Here is a 21,789-nt window from a genome sequence, read left to right on the forward strand (position 1 = left end):
TACTATTCATGAATAGTAAATCAAGAGTTTTAAATGAAAATGTGTATTCTCATGCTTTGATAATTGATTCTACAAAATAAAATTTTAAATTACAAAAAAATTAAAACTATAGGTAATAGGGAGCTATTAATATTTTTTGATTGAGAGCAAATTGATTAAGACTGAGTAGTCTCTAGCATTCTATACAATAAAATGGACAGACAAGAAGAACAGTCATTCAACAGTTGTACTTTATGTGCTGGTCCCTGCAGATGCAGAAGTGAAAGATGCAAAAAATTTCAATTAACTCTAATAAATAACATGCTAGTGTTAGGAAACTTGGATTGTAGTAACAAGCAAGGACACAAACTAAGGTTATAGCAATAAGAAGGTGAAGAAGATGGAATTGACAGGATTTAGATATGGAGGGTGAAGGAGAGGTTGATATTAAAAATGTATGAGATAGCCATATAAAGTTGATAACAACTGCTTCTAAATCTCTTTTCTACTTTAGGAATTATTGAAGCACTTCATAGGTATTATCAGAATGCTGCCACGGATGTGAGGCAGGTGTGGCTTTCTTCAGTGGTGGATCACTTTCATTCATCTTTAGGCGACAAAGGTTGGGGTTGTGGTTACAGAAATTTCCAAATGCTACTTTCATCATTATTACAAAATGATGCTTATAATGATTGCTTAAAAGGTATGTGAAATCTAGTACTCTGAATGCCTCATCTGATAAAATATGTATGATATTGAATGATATAGCACACATAATTAATCGCTTTAACAGTTAGTGGATATTTATATCGGAAACCTGAATTCTGATTAGAGGAAGAGAAAATGATAGATATCAGAAATAACTGTCTTAAAAACTGTAAAGTTTCCCTAGTACATGATACACTGCTAAATTATATTATTCAGTACTTTATTAACAGTCATGTAACATGTTTGCTTTTATAATTTTAGGTATGTCGATTCCTTGCATTCCAAAAATTCAATCCATGATTGAAGATGCATGGAAGGAAGGTTTTGATCCTCAGGGGGCCTCTCAACTTAATAACAGGTTACAGGGAACAAAGGCCTGGATTGGAGCATGTGAAATATATATACTCCTGACCTCCCTAAGGGTAAAGTATGTACCTTAAAACCTAATTAAATGTTATTACCATATCTGGGAGTTTTGTTTTTTAAAATTTTATTTTTTATCAAAGAGATAGTTTTAAAATAAAATTAAGTAGCACTGAATTAAGTAGCAATGAAAACCAGCAACCTATTCCCAATCGTATGCTCTTTTCTACCCTCAAGTCCTGTCTCTGAGGGGCAACTGTCACTTCCATTGTTTTTAAATGGTGTGCTTTCATAGCTGTTTCTTGGTCTATAAGTTTTAGATATTGTCTGTTTTAATATCTTCTACCTGTTTACCTTCAATCCTTCTAATATGATTAAATCTGTTTTTATTAAAATCAGAGTTTACATCATTTTATAAAGTCAGACTTTATTACACGATTGTGTAAATATTGTTCATTGCTGATTTTGTTTGCTAAAATCAATAAAATTTTTTCTGGAGTTAATAATTGTGTTTCTTTTTCTCTTTTACTATAATACTTGACTGCATCATGGCCTCAAGTTTTTGCACTCTATTACACCTATCATGTAATCTGAGGCTCTCCTTACTCTCAAACACATCCTTCTTGGAGCATTCTGGCTTCTTTGCCTCCATCTGGACTTTTTGCCTTCTAGATCTACAGCTATTATCATGTAGCATTTCTTCACTGTTTTTTTGTGTTAGGACCTGGATTTTTATTTGATTTCATGTCTCTCTCTCTTTTTAGATTACTACTCCCTTTTGCTCAAGCACTTCTTTCATTAGCTTTCTGAGAAAGGGTGCCTAGTGTTATTACTTAAATGATAGTTTGAATGGCTATATTATTCTTAATTCTAAAATCATTTTCACATCAAATTAAGTTTCCAGCCTACTGACATCTAGCGATGAATATTACTATTGAGATGGTAAGATGTGATCTGATTCTCATTTTTAAAATGTGTAACCTATTTATTTTCTATGGAGGTTTTTCCAATCTCCTCTTAGTCCATCATAATTTCACAATATTATGAATTTCACCGTGGGATGTAGGCTTTGATTCATTGTGTTCGGCAATTGTTTTTCTCTTTGAATCTGGAATTGTGAATTGTGTAAGATCTTAGTTAGTTCTATCTAGGATAGTTAAAGAGCTTGAACTTTGAGTGAAACTGCCTAACTTGATTCTAGCTTTCCTACTTACCAGCTGAATGAATGAACTTGTCTGTACGTATTTCTACCATGGAAAAAAGAAGGTATTAATAGTAGACAATTAAATGGGATAATAAAGTGCTTAGAACTGTGACTGGCACACAGCATGACTTTGGAGGTTAACTGTTATTGTTTGATAATTATAATTATAATTTTCTTTGTGGAACTATTGATAGTTGGCCACTGAACTTCTCTTTTTTTTTTTTTTTTTTTTTTTTTTGAGAGAGAGTTTTTGCTGTGTTGTCCAGGCTGGAGTACAATGGCACAATCTTGGCTCACAGCAACCTCCAACTTGCTGGATTCAAGCGATTCTCCTGCCTCAGCCTGCTGAGTAGCTGAGATTACAGGCGCCTGCCACCAAGCCCAGATAATTTTTGTATTTTTAGTGGAGATGAGGTTTCACCATGTTGACCAGACTGGTATTGAAATCTTGACCTCAGGTGATCCACCCACCTCGGCCTCCCAAAATGCTGGGATTACAGGCCTGAGCCGCCACCACCCCCAGCCTGAACTTCTTTACCTTCTAAGTTTATCATGTCCTTTTTTAAAAATCTTTGCTTTTTGTTTTATTTTCTAGATTTACTCAACTTTATCTCCCAACTACTCTATTGAAATTTTTATTTTAACTATGATTTAATTTTAAGGAATAATTTCATGGCATCATTTTCTTTATGGTTACAAAATTTTTTCCAATGTTTTCTTTCTGTTGCCTGCATTTTTCTGTTTGTTCCATATTAATTTATTTTCATGTCTGTTTATTTTAGTCTTTTCTATTTTGAAGGCTTTCTTTTAACTTTTGGAAATCCTTAATTGTCCATTCAGAGAGTGAAGAATGAAACATTAAAAAGCTGATTAGAAGTGCTGTAGGATTGCACAGAGCTTGCAGATTAGCAGACCTAATTAAAAGTCTTAGGTGGAAGGTGGAAGGTTACTACTTGTTTGGCGAACTCTCACATATCATTACATAGAGAAATCTTTTCTCAGAAGTTATCTAGAGAAGAGTTTTTTTACTGTCCCGCCTAGAGTTCCTGCAATAGTGGAGGGGAGAATTGAGGTGTGATTTGCCTTTGAAGCAAACTTTGAATTAATCTCATATTTTTAGCTGTTCTCAAACCTCGTGCTTCTAAGCTTTCAGCCTCTCTTTTGAAACATATGGTCTCCATTTTCTTTTATTTGCTTTTACATGTTCTCTGTGCTCCTTTCCATTTTCTGAAAATGTGAGCTCTCTTCCTGTCTGTCCCCATTCTCTTTGTCCTTGGGTGTTTAAATCATTATTTCCTTCAGTATTATGTCATTGGGCTAAGAGGAAACAGACATAGATGCCTGTGATCATGTTTAATGGAACATCTGCCTTTATAAAGCTTTATGGCTCTGTATTTCCTTTTATGTTTGTTTCTAAGTTATTTAAACAGTATATCACATTGTTTTTACCACATTAATTGATTAGATTCAGAGGTAAAACTATTTCATTTATAAAGAAAAACTAATACTGCGTGTGTGCATAATAACTTCCTTGAATTATTTAAATTTAAAGAACTATTTTAATGCCCTCTAAATTTATTTCTGCTTTTCTTTTTCTTTTTGCCAATCTATTCACACTTTCAGATTGTTATACTCTGTCATGTTCTGAGTTTTAAAGTAATTTTTTCTTCTTTTTTTTTGAGACAGAATCTGTCTCCAGTCTGTCACCCAGACTAGAGTGCAATGGTGTGATCTTGGCTTGCAACCCCTGCCTCCCAGGCTTAAGTGATTCTCATGTCTCAGCCTCCTGAGTAGCTGGGATTACAGGCACATGCCACCACACATGGCTAATTTTTTATTTATATATATATATATATATATTTTTTTTTTTTGAGACGGAGTTTCGCTGTTGTTACCCAGGCTGGAGTGCAATGGCGCGATCTCAGCTCACCGCAGCCTCCGCCTCCTGGGTTCAGGCAATTCTCCTGCCTCAGCCTCCTGAGTAGATGGGATTACAGGCACGCGCCACCATGCCCAGCTGATTTTTTGTATTTTTTAGTAGAGATGGGGTTTCACCATGTTGACCAGGATGGTCTCGATCTCTTGACCTCGTGATCCACCTGCCTCGGCCTCCCAAAGTGCTGGGATTACAGGCTTGAGCCACCGCGCCTGGCCATTTTTTTGTATTTTTAGTAGAGATGGGATTTCGCCGTGTTGTCCAGGCTGGTCTCATGCTCCTAGGCTCAACCAGTCCGCCTGCCTTAGCCTCTCAAAGTGCTAGGATCACAGGTGGGAGCCATAATTCTTGTTCAGCTTCTTTGCTGGTACCTTAAATAATTTAATAAGCTTTTTAATTAATATATCCTGAATGTGTTTAGTAGTTATTTACATGTCTTTCTGTTGCTCTCTATATGAATTATACTCTGTAAGGTACTGTTTAATTAGTATTCTAAATATAAATATGCAAACTGCTAACCCAAAACATTTTTTTTACTTCTAAACAGTTTATCCAGAAATGTATTTGAACACTTAAAACCCAGTAACCCACTGTAAGTTACTAGCGTTAAGTCGCTGAGGCTGAGGTTAGCAATTTGGATGTTTTAGAGATTTTGTTGCCAAGAGAAACAAGGACAGAGTATCTGTGCTGTAGTGTAAAGTGATACTAAAGCTATGAAATGCTTTTAGTTGTACCTGACCTTTTAAAAACAGTAGTTGAGTAGTATAAACAGTGTTTCTGGTTAAAAAATTTAACCAGAAAAAATTTAAGGGTGACTCCTTCTTGAAGGAAAAATACCATGGTGGTCTGGTGTCAAACAGGAGATAGATGTGTAGATGTGGGTACACACACATTTTTCTATGATCTTTACAGGTATTTTCTGTTACAGAGATTTGAGACACTGACTGGAAAGTATTTAAGATTTATTTGATATATATAAATGGCTATTGAGGAATTAAAATCAGAAATCAGCTTCTAACTGATCATCAGGTTTAGAAACTAGAATAAAAGCTGTGTCCCAGACTATAGGTAGATGACTTCTAAAATATCAGGTATGGTCACTATTTGCTATTCATAGAGATTTTATATATCAGAAAATGTTTGTAACCTTAAGGTTAGACAGCAGACTTATTATGAAGCTATTTAAATAGTTAACTAGTTAGAGGAATAGTGAAATGGTTAAATAGGGGAAGATTTGTTAAATAGTTATCCCCCACAAAAAATGATAATTTTTTTAGATAAGCAATAAAAATTTATATTTATTTTTCTTTCTCCCTTTACAGGGAAGTAATGGCTAGAAAAAGTTGGTTCTAAACTAAGAATTTGTTATATTTGATAACTCTATTGATGAAAATATTTTTAAATGGCCTTTAATTATGTATTCTGTCAATTTTTAATAGGTGTCATATTGTTGATTTTCACAAGTCAACTGGTCCTTTGGGTACACACCCTTGCTTATTTGAATGGATATTAAACTATTATTCTTCAGAGGGAGAAGGGAGTCCAAAGGTAGTGTGTACATCTAAACCTCCCATCTATCTTCAGCATCAAGGTTGGTATTAATATAACTCATACTTGACAATGTTGTTTATAAGATAACAAATTGTTGGCCAGGCGTGGTGGCTCACACCTGTCATCCCAGCACTTTGGGGAGCCAAAGCAGGTGGATCACGAGGTCAAGAGATCAAGACCATTCTGACCTACATGGTGAAACCCCATCTGTACTAAAAATACAAAAATTAGCTGGGCATGGTGGCGCATGCCTGTAGTCCCAGCTACTCAGGAGGCAAGGCAGGAGAATCGCTTGCACCCTGGAGGCAGAAGTTGCCATGAGCCAAGATTGCGCCACTGCACTCCAGCCTGGAAGAGAGCTAGACTCGATCTCAAAAACAAAGAAACAAACAAAACCAAATTGTTGATTTTGGACAGGTTAAGGGTTTTTTTTGTTTGTTTTTTTGAGACAGAATCTCATTCTTGCTCAGGCTGGAGTGCAGTGGCACAATCTTGGCTCCGTGCAACCTCCGCCTTCCAGGTTCAAGCAATTCTCCTGGCTCCTGCGTAGCTGGGACTATAGGGGCATGCCATCACACCCGGCTAACTTTTGTATTTTTAGTCGAAACAGGATTTTACTGTGTTGGCCAGGCTGGTCTGATAATACCAAGGAGTAGTATGACATTAATCTGATTTTCAGAGCTACTTTGACAGTGCAATACTTTCTTAGGTAATTAAGATTGATATTTCTACAGTACTTTCTTGGGTAATTATGATTGATATTCCTGACATCTTCAGGACCTTTTGCATTTGTTATTTTCTGTGTTTGGTTCACTTGTCCTTCATTGTTCATTTCTTGCCTTCTTGGGTCTTCACCTACATGTCACTTAAGTGAGGCCTTCCCTGACCTTACCTTATTTAAAAGTGGACCTCAAGGCCAGGCATGGTGGCTCATGCCTGTAATCCTAGCACTTTCAGAGGCTGAAGCAGGATTACTTGAGCCCAGGAGCTTGAGACCAGCCTGAGTGACATAGTGGGACTCTGCCTCTACAAAAACTTAAGAAAATTAGCCAGGTATGGTGGCATACGCCTGTAGTCCCAGATACACAGGAGGCTGAGGTGGGAAGGTCCCTTGAGCCCTGAAGTTGGGGGCTATAGCGAGCCATGATTCTGCCACTGCACTCCAGCCTAGGCAGCGGAGTGAGGCTGTCTCAAAAAAAGTACAGCTCATCCCAACATCCCACTACTGGCATTATCTTCACTTATTTACCTTGTTTATAGAGTATCTCTTCTATTAGGATGTAAGTTTCAAGAAGGCAGGCACATTTTTCTGTTTTGTTTGCTGTTATATTTCTTCCTACCTGGAATAGTACGTGGCACATAGATTCTTGGTAAATTATGAGTGGATGGTTTGGATTGACAGGAATAAACAGAATAATGTTAGGAATTTCATTGTTTAGGAATACAAATTATAAGACATTAAGTTCCCCCCACTGATATTCTAGTATTTATAGGTTTATTTTTGTTTACCTTTTGGAATCATGAGAGTTTTGTTCTAGAACAGTTTTTGTTCTTTTGTTTGAGATAATTTGAATAAGAAGGGTCAAGGGATTGGGAAAGGAAAAGTAAAATCTATGGCAGAATAAAAGCAGAGTTTTTTGTAATGAAGCCTTTAGAAAACTAAAGTTAAATGAAGAAAACTGAAGTAGAACTAAACTCTTATGTCTTAGGAGAACTCAGATACATATGTGTCAGAGTCTGACTGTATTATATTCTAAACATACATATGCTCACAGTATATATACAGACTATTTGTATAGCTGTAAATATATATGACATATATATGTATAACTTTTTTTTCAGAATGAATTTTTTTTTAATTAATTGTACTTTAAGTTCTGGGGTACATGTGCAGAATATATAACTTTTTTAAAAAAATCTTTTGGCAGGTCACAGTCGAACTGTTATTGGAATTGAAGAGAAAAAAAACCGAACATTATGTTTACTAATATTTGATCCTGGATGTCCTTCTCGAGAAATGCAGAAATTATTAAAGCAAGACATAGAGGCTAGCAGTCTCAAGCAACTTCGGAAATCTATGGGAAATTTAAAACATAAGCAATATCAGATAGTAGCAGTAGAGGGCGCTCTTTCTCCAGAGGAGAAAGTTGTAAGTATCTAAATATATGTGAGGTCTGAATGACATGAACGTAAAAGTTTAAAACTTTTAGTTTAAAATCAGTGTTATCACTTTTTTCTTTTTTATTTATTTATTTTTTATTTTTTTTATTTTTTGGAGACAGGGTCTCACTCTGTTGACTAAGCCTGGGTGCAGTGGCATGCAATCTTGACTCACTACAGCCTTGACCTCCCAGGCTCAAGTGATCCTCCTGCCTCAGCCTCCTGAGTAGCTGGGACTACAGACGCATAACACCACACCTGGCTAATTTTTGTATTTTTTGTAAAGACAGGGTTTTGCTATGGTGCCCAGGCTGGTCTCGAACTCCTAGGCTCAAGCAATTTGCCCACCTTGGCCTCCCAGAGTGTTGGGATTACAGACATGAACCACTGTGCCTAGCCCACTTTGTATTCCTTAGCACCTTATTCTGTTTCATTAAGTTGGAAAAGCCATTTGGTCTCATAATTTTTAATTTCTGGAATGAACATATTTATATTTGAAATGATACTTTAATGACTTTCTATACTTAGAGTTTCATAAAAATGTTTATAATATTTAATTTTTGATGTCAGGTAAGCAAGAATAATGATAACACATATAGTAAGAAAACCTAACTTAATCCAAGGAGATCTGACTCATACTGGTCTTATAATTATGATTTATTAAAATATGATTCTTGGGATTCCTAAGGCTATATTTTATGCACTTGGGCTTATTGGATATTCAGAGTTGTAAAATTTAACTTCATTAGAATTTCCTCTTGTCTTTATTCCTTGCAGTTAAGTGATGAGCACAATATTATAGAAAAATTCCTAGGAATTGAAAAACTTCCACTTGGTATGAACTGAAGCAGTATGATAGCACATCAAGTCTAGAAAATGCATAAGCCCTAAATTAAGAAAAAAAAAAGCTCTAAAAATACTTCACATTGATTTATTTCCCTTTAAAGAGAAAACAGACTGAAGAGAGACAAACAGTTAGGGTGAATAATAGGATCATGGCGGAAAGGACTATAAGTTTTTGAAATAATAGAGCTAATCTTTTCAGCCTCATAATATGGGATATAAAGGCAAGGATTTTTTTAAAGAGGTTCTTTAATTTACTTATGATACAATGATTGTAATGATTTAAGTATAAAAATTGCATTCATTTTTTAACCCTATCATTAATTTCTCCGGATAAAGTTAGAGGTTTAATTACTTTAAAATACCAAGATGGTTGCTCACCAATGTACACATTGAGAACATTTTGTACATTAATTTTTTAACCCTATCATTAATTTTTCCAGATAAAATTAGAGGTTTGTTTCAATTATTTTAAAATACCAAGACACTTGCTCACCAATGTACACATTTGAGAGCATAGGTGTGGTTAAATATTACTATGGTGTATTGCTGAACATTTTAGTTAGCTGTTATCTTTCTGGTTTTGGAAATGGAGTTATTTGTGGGGGTAGAATACTAAAAACGTACTTTCTGCACTGTGCATTTGATGTTCTAGTTTTCTGAGTCATGGACAGTAGCTGTGATTTTACTGTAAGAATCATAAGTTGGCCAACAGTGTATAAATAACACTGCCAGGTAGAAAAAGAATAATAATAAATATAATAAGATTTTAATTATAGTAGATTGAAATAACACTTGTTATTCTGTGCTATGCACTATCCTAAGCACATTACATATGTTAACTAATTCAGTCCACACAACAGCCCTGTACAGTAGACCCCATTATTAATCCCATCTTACAAAAGAAGATGCTGAGGAAGAGAGAAGTTGTATTCCTAAGGGAACACAGAGTCAGGATTCTAATTCAGGCAGTTTGCATCTGGAGCCCTGCCCTACATTGCCTCTTCTGTAAGGACAAAAAACATAGTCATGTTTGCTGAGTTTTGGTTTTGTTTTTTTTTTGAAATGGAGTCTTGCCCTGTTGCCAGGCTGGAGTGCAGTGGCCCGATCTCGGCTCGCTGCAACCTCTGCCTCCCCGGTTCAAGCAATTCTCCTGCCTCAACCTCCCGAGTAGCTGGGACTGCAGGCGTGCGCCACCAGCCCAGTTAATTTTTGTGTTTTTAGTAGAGACTGAATTTCATCATGTTGGCTAGGATGATCTCTCCTGACATCATGATCCGCCCGCCTCGGCCTCCCAAAGTGCTGGGACTATAGGTGTGAGCCACTGCGTCTGGCTGTTTGCTGAGCTTTTGTATGAACAATTTCACTTTTCTTTTTTAAAAGATACCACATTTCAAGAAATGAAAAAAGTTTAATTCTACTAGTTTAATATAACATTTTTTTTAAAAGTATCTGTTCCTTATAGTTATTCTGTCCTTTTTTTTTTTTTGAAATGGAGTCTCTGTCACCCCAGGCTGGAGTGCAGTGGTGCCATCTTGGCTCACTGCAACCTCCACCTCCTGAGTTTAAGCCATTCTCCTGCCTTAGCCTCTTGAGTAACTGGAACTACAGGCCCACGCCACCACACCTAGCTGATTTTTTTGTATTTTCAGTAGAGACAGGGTTTTGCCATGTTGGCCAGGGTGGTCTTGAACTCCTGACCTCAGGTGATCTGCCCGACTTGGCCTCCCAAAGTGCTTGGATTACAGTGTGAGCCCCTGTGCCCAGCCTTATTCTGTCCTTTTTAACAGTAATTTATACTGTAGGAATTCAGCAAATATTAATGTACCAATTCTTTTGTAGATCATCAGGTGGAAGTCTGCAGCTTTAAAGGACAAAATAGTGATTTTACTTTTATTTCATATTAGTTTTTATAACTCATTTTTTAAAAGTCTATTTCCAGCCAGGCACAGTGGCTCCTGCCTGTAATCCCAGCACTTTGGGAGGCCGAGGTGGGCGGATCATGAGGTCAAGAGATCGAGACCATTGTGGCCAACCTGGTGAAACCCCGTCTCTACTAAAAATACAAAAATTAGCTGGGCTTGGTGGTGTGCGCCTGTAGTCCCAGCTACTCAAGAGGCTGAGGCAGGAGAATTGCTTGAACCCGGGAGGCAGAGGTTGCAGTGAGCCGAGATTGTGCCACTGCACTCCAGCCTGGCGTCTGGTGGCAGAGTGAGACTGTGTCTCAAAAAAAAAAAATTGATGGTTTATGGTATCCCAAAATATACATATTTATAACTGCAATTTATGTTTTATTCTTCATTAGTTCTGATCTTTTAATAATCATGCAACTATTATTCAAAGAGAGTGATTGGTTTTCAAAACTTTTTTTTTTATCTTGGCCACTGTCTTATAATAAACATTTCTGCCATAGATATATTTTGAGTATCTACTAATTCCAGACCCTCTTCTAGATGTTGGAGCACTTATTTAGGTGAAGGGATTTATCTTAGACAATATCACCAAATGCGGTTCAGTTAAATAATAAGTACAAATTTATGTAATAGCCCTGTTTGTTATTTTTTTTTCACATTTTGATACGGAGTTTTAAAGTTACCCTACTATATTCTTAATTTTCCATTGTGTAAACCTTGTACTCTCAACTTAATTTAACTAGGTTTTTTTTTTCTTGAGACAGAGTTTAACTCTTGTTGCCCTGGCTGGAGTACAATGGTGCAGCCTTGGCTCACTGCAACCTCTGCCTCCCACGCAAGCGATTCTCCTGCCTCAGCCTTCCGAGTAGCTGGGATTAGAGGCATATGCCACCACACCTGGTTAATTTTGTATTTTTAGTAGAGACAGCGTTTCTCCATGTTAGGCAGGCTGGTCTCAAACTCCCGATCTCAGATAATCCACCCACCTTGGCCTCCCAAAGTGCTGGGATTACAGGCCTGAGCCATCGCGCCCGGCCTGTTTACCTTAGTTTAAATTTAGCGTGGTTTAATATGTTTTGATGTGGTACTCAGGTTGTGAAAATAGCACAAACATTGAGAAGTTTTTTGAAGTGACATTTTTAAGGCAATAAAGAGAGATATACATAATTTTCATAAAGTTACCCTGCACACAGCCCTGTCTTCCTCTAGCCTCCTCTCTGTTTTTATCTCTCTCTCTGCCTTTGAGCCAGCAGTTTGCTTTTGACTCATTATTCCATTAAAAAGTGATATTTCCTATTTCATTCTGTGTTATCTTTATTTGGAATTTTCTTTGTTTATGGGTTGGCTGAAAAAATGTTTATGCCTGATTTCATAAGTTTGAGATTGCAATTTTTCTTGAGAAATTTTCATTATTTTGAAAAAAATCTAAATTTTATTTTTTATATTAGAATGATAACACATATTCTAATTATAGCTTAAGATTTTTTTTAAATTTCTTTTCAAGGCCAGGAGACAAGCTTCTCAAGTCTTTACAGCCGAGAAGATTCCTTGAAGAATTAAGCATTTCAGTGATTGAGAACAATACTTTGTTTTCTAAATGTTGATATTGAACTCCTTAACACAATTATGAATCTGTGAATTCTCTAAGTACTTAATATATAATTTAATCTCTAAAATGCCTGTGTTAATTAAATTATGCCTATCATACTTCATTGTTTGGTAATTATTTCAATAAAATGTCTTGTTTTTGCATTGTGGATTTTGGTTTTCTTATCTATGTTTCAGAAATCAGTTTTATAGCTGTAAGCTGATATGCATTGGGTCTTTACTTTTGTTAGGTACTCTTCGTATTTTACATATATTACTTTGTTTAATCTTCAGAATAGTTCTGTGAAACAAGTACTACTATTAGCCCCAGAGGAAGCAAGCTAAAGCCCTGAGAGGTTAGTAATTTGCCCAAGAAAATAATCTTCATCCAGGGTATGAACCTAGGGTATCTCACTTCCAACCAAGCTCCTACCTTTAAACTATTTGCCTGTCTTTTGTTAGAGAACATATATGATAAAATTTCTTCCTCACTTCCTAGAAATAATATTTAACAGACATAGTTCTATAAACAAGGATTTGCTTTTATTAAGTGTTTACACTCTATAGCTGTGATTTAGTGTCTTATGTTGAATGTGTTCTGTAGAAAAGAAACTTTACACTTCTTGTTGGATGTGCCATGTATGGTTGCAACCAAGAATCCTGGCCAATGTGATTCATCAAAAAATTACCAGAACCTCACAGTCCATGGGTAGAACTTAGCTGGAACCAAGCCAACTGTGGAAATTAGAATATGGTTTAATTTATAGAAGGAACAATCTGGTTAGGAGCCCATAATTTTCCAGAGAGGTTACATCTGATTGGCATGAGACTAATGGGACAGAGGCGGTTCCTCAAAACGAAATCAGGGTAGGTAAGGAAGTGGATATGAAGCAACAAAGAAGAACATGTCGTCTGCGTCATGAAAAAATGAGTAACAACCAACATGAATGAAGTTTTATGTATTTTAGGTATGCCAACAAAGACAAAGAGTTGCACTTCAAGAATGAAATAGCATTGCCAATAGAATTCTGGAAACCATCTTTCCTAATGTTCTGCCCTTCAGACTGATGACCAGTTTTTTTTTGTTGCTGTTTTGTTTTTGAGACACTGTCTTGCTCTGTCACCCAGGCTGGAGTGCAGTGGCACGATCATAACTCACTTGACCTCCTAGTTTTAAGTGATCCTGACACCTCAGCCCCCCAGAGAGGATGGGACTACAGGCACAGTTTTCTACTTTATATCCTCTTGCAGTTATCCTGTTTCCTTCCCTCCTTCCTTTTTTCCTCCTTCCTTCCTTCCTTCTGTCCTTCCTTCCTTCCTTCCTTCTTCCTTTTCTCCCTCCTTCTTTTCTTTATTTCTTTCTTCTTTCTCTTTCTTTCCTTCTCTCTCTTTTCTTTCTTTCTTTTTTTCGAGATGGAGTCTCATTCTGTTGCCCAGGCTGGCGTGCAATGGTGCGATCTCTGCTCACTGCAGCTTTCAGCCTTCCAAGAAACTGGGATTACAAGCATGCGCCATGACACCCGGGTAATGTTTGTATTTTCAGTAGAGATGGGGTTTCTCCATGTTGGCCAGACTAGTCTATAACTCCTGACCTCAGGTGATCTACCCATCTCAGCTCCCCAAAGTGCTGGGATTACAGGTGTGAGCCACCCTGCCCGGCCTGTTATCCTATTTCCATGCCACTATTTTCTGTTACTTAGATAATGTGATAACCTCCTAACTGGTCTCCTTGTCTCAAGTTTGGATTCTCTCTCATCCATCTACACTGAAGCCAAGATGATCTCAAACACAAATGTTTGTATGACTTTCTAGTGTAGTTCTTTTTACTGTTTGTGGGTAAGAGTCAGACTTTCTACACACTCTAGCCCTTCTTTACCTCTGCAGGCTCATTTCTCACCACTTCTTGCAGTTGAAATTTCATTCCTTTGAGCCAAAAGTGTTGCCAGGATGCAGCCAGTGCCGCCAAGAATCTTCTCCCATAGCACTCCACCTGGTGGTGGCTCTTAGAAGTGCTTCCTGTCTTGCTGAAGTCTGCATTCAGTGCACCTTGTGTTTGATAACAACGTTACTCCAAGTGCAGATCGGTGATCTGCAAACTGAAGGTCTGTGACAAGGTAAGTAAAGACGCTGAGAACTGATGTGTCATTTTATTTTTATTTTTTTTTCTTTTTTGAGACGGAGTTTCGCTCTTGTTACCCAGGCTGGAGTGCAATGGCGCGATCTCGGCTCACCGCAACCTCCACCTCCTGGGTTCAGGCAATTCTCCTGCCTCAGCCTCCTGAGTAGCTGGGACTACAGGCACGCGCCACCATGCCCAGCTACTTTTTTGTATTTTTAGTAGAGACGGGGTTTCACCATGTTGACCAGGATGGTCTCGATCTCTTGACCTCGTGATCCACCCGCCTCGGCCTCCCAAAGTGCTGGGATTACAGGCTTGAGCCACCGCGCCCGGCCCATTTTATTTTTTAAAAACAGTAATGACTTGGAATTATTTTTTTAACTTACCAACATTACTATAGAATTTGAGAAGCACTCTTCTGTGTTACCTGTAATATTTGTATCACAATACTTGCTAAATTGCAACCTATTTTACTTTTCTATTTACCTTTCTATAGCTCCATCTTCAGTGAAAGCTCTATGATTTCAAGAGCAGTGCCTAGTTTTTAGTCATAGCCACAGGTATATCTGGTACATACGGGACTTAAAAATGCTTTTTTAGTGTGGGAAAATAATGTTTCAGAGAAGTAGTGGTAGGAAATATGTCAAGTCTGTGGCTATCTCCAACAACCATATCTGTACAAAACAAATCATTTTTCCCCAATCAGTTCAAATCAATTTCTGTAGGATGAAGGAGGAGTCTGAGAATGCTTTTTGAGAAATAACAAAGGGGTTAAAAATTTGAGTGTTCCTACAGTTTTTGAGGTGATAAATTTATGACACTATCTCCAGCAGGAAAAATGAATATATATACTATACAGTGTTTGCACACAATATCACAGGCCTCACCATAGGTCATTACAAAGGTTTAAGAACACATGCTCTAGATCAGTTCTTACAAAGGTTAAGAATACATACTATAATGACTATCAGTATTTTTTGTCTTTGTATCACTTGACACTCTTGAGAGTATTGATGTTTCCAAGAATTTCCTGTGGGTTATATCTTCCAATGTTTGTCATATTAGAAATTAAACCTGAGACTATTTATTCATATATTTTGAGAGGGAGTCTTGCTCTGTCACCAGGCTGGAGTGTAGTGGCGCAATCTCGGCTCACAGCAACCTCTGACTCCTGGGTTCAAGCGATTCCCCTCAGCTTCCTGAGTAGCTGGGACTACAGGCACATGCCACCATGCCTGGCTAGTTTTTTGTATTTTAGTAGAGACGGGGTTTCACCGTCTTGGCCAGGATGGTCTCAATCTGACCTCATGATCCATCTGCCTCAGCCTCCCAAAGTACTGGGATTACGGGTGTGAGCCACTGTGCCTGGCCTTAATTTTTTTACCTCACCTGGACCATGTGAAACCTGAGACCTTTTAAAAAAAAGAGTGTACAAGCACACATCCCATTATCCATAACCCTCAGAACAATGATGTGATCACATGTTATTTAGCCTCTGGAAAATCCCATGAGCATCTTTCATTAAACATACTAATATAGCTACCTATGAAATTTCAAGCCCGATATTTTAAAGATTGACATTTTGGAGATGAAAAATTTCTTACATGGGCATGTATACGCATACACATATACATACACACACACACAAATGTGTAAAATTAGTCCCACATAAGGGGTGTGTGTGTATCAGTGTCACGAAAAACCAGGCTAATTTTATGTTTATTAGTCATAATCATCTTCCTCATCTTCATCTTCCTCAGTTTCTTCATTCTCCTCAGCTGCGAGTAGAACTGCTTCTTGTGCGGCCCTGAAAGCCTGCTCCTCCTCCACACCAGGGTCATCCATTTCTGTAATATCTGGTCCACTGGGATATTCTTGATAAACTGGTGTTGGAACTGGGGGCATATAATTGTCTGGACTATATTTATGACCCCAGCCTATGTAGAAATTTTCAAACTTTCTATAAGTTAAAAAAAAAAAAAGATCATTATATAATTTCTCAGAAAATGGCTTTGTAAATGGTCAGATACTTACTTGCCATTGGAGAAGGCATATGCTCCAGGCCAAAGGTTGGATCGAAGGACTGCAATAGCATATTGTGGAATGAGATTTGACGATAGCCGTGTTGTCCAAGCGGGTATATTCTGAATCTCTGGATCCCAAAGAGAAATGCAACAGCTTAATTCCTAACTAGACAAGAATCTACTGTGTCAGCTATTTTTATAAATCCACACATACATACACACACACAGATACACAGGTATTGGATATAGAAAGAAAAAACATCTTAACAAAATCAGGAGAGTACTTCATGAATGTTTTGGAACAATGAAGTTTGAACATATAGTTCCATTTTTGCAACCAACACAAGAAGTTTTATTAAGGGAGAGGAGACTTATGTGGCAGCGCGAGTAATATTTGATGGCCTGATGAAAAGTACATCATTATTATGAATGAGATCAAGGGTTGCAAGCACAAATATTCCAAACTGAAGGGAAAGAAACAAGAGTATAGGAATGAGAGTAGAGTTTTTAAAAACCAGGACCAAGAATCTTCAACTGTGCCATTGTTTATGGTTTGCAGAATGCAAGACAAGAATAATATAGGAGAAAGAGCTACAGCCAACTTATGTTTGTTCTCTGCACCATTCCTTCAACCTCCGTCAGAGAACATTGATGTGGCCAGCTACAGTCTTTGCTCTCTATCACCCCAGAAAACGAATAGGAAGAGGATGCGACCTTGGCTCCTGTCCACTTTTTACAGCTTTCCAACTCTCATTTTTACTATATAATGCACATAGTATGTTATACTGTTTGTGTGTCTGTGTGGGATAATAGTTATGTAAAATAACCTAAGTCTTCAGAGATTGGTGTCAAAAGAGGAGGCCCCACTTCCTGTTCTATGTAGTCAGGCTCTTCCTTTTCTTCATCTTCTTCCTCTTCTTCCTCCTCATTTTTTTGTATGGAGTTGAACCAGTTACAGCGACCCTGGGAATCAGTGATATAAGATTTAGTAGGCTAAAGAGGATCTTAAAATTTCATAATATTCATTTGAATTCAAGCGATTATCAGGATGAGGTTTCACTCTGTGGGAATTTATTATTCATTCATTCATTCATTCATTCATTCTACATGCATTTTCCGAGGGCTATTTTGATCTAGGTTGTTTCAAGGAAAAGACCATGCTATTTATTTTAAGAATTTGCCAAACTCTTGAAGTCACAGAATGTGTATTTTAAAATTATCACTTATATTTTAAAATTAGCAGAACCTTAGTGAAAAAGGTAACAGTGTATTTTACTGGTTTGTGGTAAATAATTTATGTGAGAGAGCTAAAGCTATTATGATGACTATTATTACCAATAACATTTAAATGTTATAATAAGATTTTTTATGGAGGTTTAGGGTTTATAATTTCTCATTTTGTTAACTCTTATGTAGAAAAAGCTAAGAGTATCTCTTATCTAGGTCTAAGTATAATGAGGATTTTCTACCTGCAGCTGAGATAGTATAGCACAGGGGTTAAGTGGATGCATTGGGTCCATTCTGTGTAGACTCATATCTGATTCTGTTCCTTATTAGCTATATTCCTTTTGTCACATTTCCTCAACTCTCTGTTTCAATTTCCTCATCTGCAAATCAAGGATAATAATACTACTTCATAGGGTTGTTATGAAGATTAAATATACACACACAAACATACACACACCTAGCACAATAGGGGTTATATAACTGCTATATAGCACTGTTTCCTTGTTTTATGTTTTTGTTATAATCCCATATGTTCTTGGCATAAAAGCTACATGTGTTACAGAGATAAAATTAAAGAACGGTTTTCAAAATTAATGTACCATCCATATTAAACATATAAAAAATTGAGTAATTTCAGAACACACAAATCCAAATCTGTATATCACCTGTCAAACGCTCCACAAAAGAATGTGCTTTATTTTCTATTTGAAAATAAAGTCTGTTTGGAGATCCCTGGAACCCTCAATGACATAGACAGTTATATAGACCATGGTAGTTATAGATTACTCTGTGTTTTGGGCTGTGATTTTTTTTTCTTTCTTTTTTTGAGATGGAGTCTCGCCATGTCACCAGGCTGGAGTGCAGTGGTGCAATCTCAGCTCACTGCAACCTCTGTCTCCCAGGTTCAAGCGATTCTCTTGTCTCAGCCTCCCGAGTAGCTGGAATTACGGTGTCTGCCACCACACCCGGCTAATTTTTGTATTTTTAGTAGAGATGGGGTTTCACCATGTTGGCCAGGATGGTCTTGATCTCCTGACTTCGTGATTTACCCACCTCAGCCTCCCAAAGTGCTGGGATTACAGGCGTGAGCCACTGTGCCTGGCTGGCTGTGTTTTTAATGATCTCATTTTCTGCCTATTAAGTAGAACCTAAAGGCCTTTATTTTATATTTCTTTGTGCATTGTAGTGACAATTTAGTGAATAATTGCTAATTGCCTGATAGACTGAGAATTGCAAAGTCCCTACCTGAGAGAGAATATGCTGTACATGATGAACCCAATTAGATAAGGTTTCTACTAGATCAGTCACTTGGATGCCTTCAAAATCAGGGTTTTCCTCAACGCTATTTCGGCCACCTTCTACCTCTTCCTCCTCCTCTCCTTCCTCTTCGCCAAACTGATAGAATCCTAGAGGACTGACATGGGTTCCTGCTGAAATTCGGGCAATTTGCGCTCGTAAATAATTACTCTCATTTCCTGGGAAAGGTGGGTAGCTTATGATGGGAGCATCCAGTCGCCCAGTGAAAAATTTCTTGATTTTTCTTGCAATAACAATTTGTGCAGGTGTAACTGGTGGTAACTTTACCCATGGTCTTCCTGGTTCATTACAAACAAAATAGACATATTTGTTGGCACCTGTTCTACTTTCTTCTTTTGGTATAGCCTGTGGGACCTTGTAAAGGGACTTTGGTAATTCATCTTCCTCATCTTCATCAGCTTCACTTTCTCCATTGTCCCTCTCTTCAGCTACATCTTCCTCTTCCACTTCCTCTTCATCTTCCCCCTCACGAAATTCCACTTCGGCTACAATATAATTCATTTCCAGACCCAAGATCTTTCCCCAGAAGTGGCATCTTTGGATTGGGTGTGTGTCAGTAAGCTGCTTGAGGGCAAGAAATATGCGGTATGTCTCATCTGTGCCCAAACCAACTCCAGCTTGTTCAAAATAAAAAGCTGACTCCATTACATTTGGAAGAGCATTTTCCACCTGGGGAAACAAATGCTGTGGTTAAAATTTATCAATAAGACAAATCCTCACCTCCCTTGTCTTTTTTTATATATCTTGATATTCTACTTTCTCCACCATTTCCTTGACATTTCTCTCAACATTTAGATCAAATTGGCTGAGTGCAGTAGCTCATGCCTGTAATCCAGCACTTTGGGAGGCTGAGGTGGGTGGATCATCTGAGGTCAGGAGTTCAAGACCAGCCTGGCCAACATGGTAAGACTCTGTCTCTACTAAAAATACAAAAATTAGCTGGGCATGCTGGTGTGTGCCTGAGTCCCAGCTGCTTGGGAGGCTGAGGCAGAAGGATCACTTGAACTCGGGAGGCAGAGGTTGCAGTGAGCCAAGATCATACCACTGCATTCCAGCCTAGGCAACAGCTCGACACTAACTACACATTGTCTTAGATCGGAAGAAAAATGAGAGAGAGAGAGAGAGAGAGAGAGAGATTTAGATCAAACTATGATAATTCTTGAACTGCTATTCTTTTTTTTTTTTTTTTTTTTTGAGACGGAGTTTCGCTCTTGTTACCCAGGCTGGAGTGCAATGGCGCAATCTCGGCTCACTGCAACCTCCACCTCCTGGGTTCAGGCAATTCTCCTGCCTCAGCCTCCTGAGTAGCTGGGATTACAGGCACGTGCCACCATGCCCAGCTAATTTTTTGTATTTTTAGTAGAGACGGAGTTTCACCATGTTGACCAGGATGGTCTCGATCTCTTGACCTTGTGATCCACCCGCCTCGGCCTCCCAAAGTGCTGGGATTACAGGCTTGAGCCACCACGCCCGGCAATTGAATTGCTATTCTTAACTCATTATTTATAAATATAGCTTCTTTTGTATCTTATACTCATTAATATATAATAGCTACCTTGTTTATATGTATATCTTAGGTAGAGAAAGTTTAGTAATTACTATGAATAATAAAAATTCAAAATTCCTGTTTTATAAAAAATATTTAAGTGACTCCCTTACTATCCTAAAATAAGATGTAGAATAACTATGTACACACATATTTAGAACAAAATCTGGTTTTACATGTCTATATTACATATGTCTATATTATTTTAAAATAATAAACATTTATTAAGTACATGGATTTATATATATAGGATCACTAAAAATTAATATAATATCCTGTATAATGTAATGTATGAAATAAATAAAAGAAACATACAATAAAGTGTTCATCTCTATACTGGAAGACATAGCATAGTCAGATGCTTCCTCCTACTTATAATAAATTAATTTATAATAATAAAGAGAAAAATAAAAAATTCCACAAAAGAAATCCAGAGAAATGAATAAGCAGAGTCTCATATGGACCATAGAAAAACATTTGTGAAAATGTAGGAAAGAGCTTTAACTGTAGGTCAGGATAACTTGCAAGGCAAACCTTGATCCTCAAGATGAAGAAATTGAGAGCTCTGTTATTCTTACAAATTATATGCTTTTATTTATATTATAATTGTAATGTCAAAATAAGTATAATGACTTTTTAAAATCCTCATCTCTTTGATGTAGGATCGTAAAGCTCTTTCCTTGGCATTGCTGTACCGCTCACTCTTGATCCTCCTTGGGCCTCTAGAACGATTTTATCTTAAGTCTCTTTGATTGGTTCCTTATTTCTTGAGCTCCAAATGTTGTGATGTTTTAAAAATATCATTTTCAGTTATCGCATCACTCAATACTTTATGCTTGGAAGAGTTCTCCACAGCACTTCAAGTGATAGGTGGCTGTTTAAAATTTCTCTAACTCTGACTTTTCTCCCATATTCTACACATATTTCTAGCCACCTATGAGAAATTTCACTTGAGTATTCTACAGATACCTCAGTTTAATATTTAATTCACATTTCTCTCAAAGTTTTCTCTTTTTTCTATATACTCGTTCTTCACCAGTGACATCTCATTTTCTCACACCAGAAAGTTCGGTCATCCTTGCTTCCTCTGACTCCCTTGACCTTTCACATTTAAATAGTTAGATTCCTATTGATTCTAGCACATAAACATGTGTTGGCATTATTTTCTTCTCTTATATTCATTTATACTCTATTAGCCACCATCCTCACTACTTGTGCTATAGCAGAAAGCTTCCAATGCTCTCCTCCTTGCCCCATTCTATCTTTCTTTTTTGGTTATTTTTCTTTCCTTTTTTTTTTTTTTTTTTTTTTT

The 21,789-nt window shown here is 37.3% G+C and overlaps 2 protein-coding genes across 5 annotated transcripts in view; one reads left to right on the forward strand and one right to left on the reverse strand.

Moving 5' to 3' along the window:
• Nucleotides 1–12,414, forward strand: part of ZUP1 (zinc finger containing ubiquitin peptidase 1) — a 29,055-nt gene extending 16,641 nt beyond the window's left edge. For all 3 annotated transcript variants that reach the window (XM_032274970.1, XM_032274969.1, XM_032274971.1), the window contains 5 exons: nt 494–682; nt 949–1,114; nt 5,630–5,781; nt 7,670–7,890; nt 12,162–12,414. In XM_032274970.1, coding sequence (XP_032130861.1) covers nt 494–682; nt 949–1,114; nt 5,630–5,781; nt 7,670–7,890; nt 12,162–12,209 — 776 coding nt within the window. In that variant the 3' untranslated portion in view covers nt 12,210–12,414. The remainder of the gene's footprint in view (nt 1–493; nt 683–948; nt 1,115–5,629; nt 5,782–7,669; nt 7,891–12,161) is intronic.
• A 3,324-nt stretch (nt 12,415–15,738) lies between these two features.
• The window catches only part of RSPH4A (radial spoke head component 4A), a 16,101-nt gene continuing 10,050 nt past the window's right edge, over nt 15,739–21,789 (reverse strand). The window contains exons 3-6 of one of the 2 annotated variants that reach the window (XM_032274972.1): nt 18,860–19,600; nt 17,215–17,350; nt 16,398–16,515; nt 15,739–16,323 (exon numbers count right to left, since the gene is read on the reverse strand). In XM_032274972.1, coding sequence (XP_032130863.1) covers nt 16,086–16,323; nt 16,398–16,515; nt 17,215–17,350; nt 18,860–19,600 — 1,233 coding nt within the window. In that variant the 3' untranslated portion in view covers nt 15,739–16,085. The remainder of the gene's footprint in view (nt 16,324–16,397; nt 16,516–17,214; nt 17,351–18,859; nt 19,601–21,789) is intronic. The other variant, XM_032274973.1, reaches the window with a different exon arrangement.

The sequence above is a fragment of the Sapajus apella genome, unplaced genomic scaffold (genome assembly GCF_009761245.1).
Source record: "Sapajus apella isolate SASKATOON/1434 unplaced genomic scaffold, GSC_monkey_1.0 scaffold6, whole genome shotgun sequence".
In the NCBI taxonomy this organism is placed as follows: domain Eukaryota; kingdom Metazoa; phylum Chordata; class Mammalia; order Primates; family Cebidae; genus Sapajus; species Sapajus apella.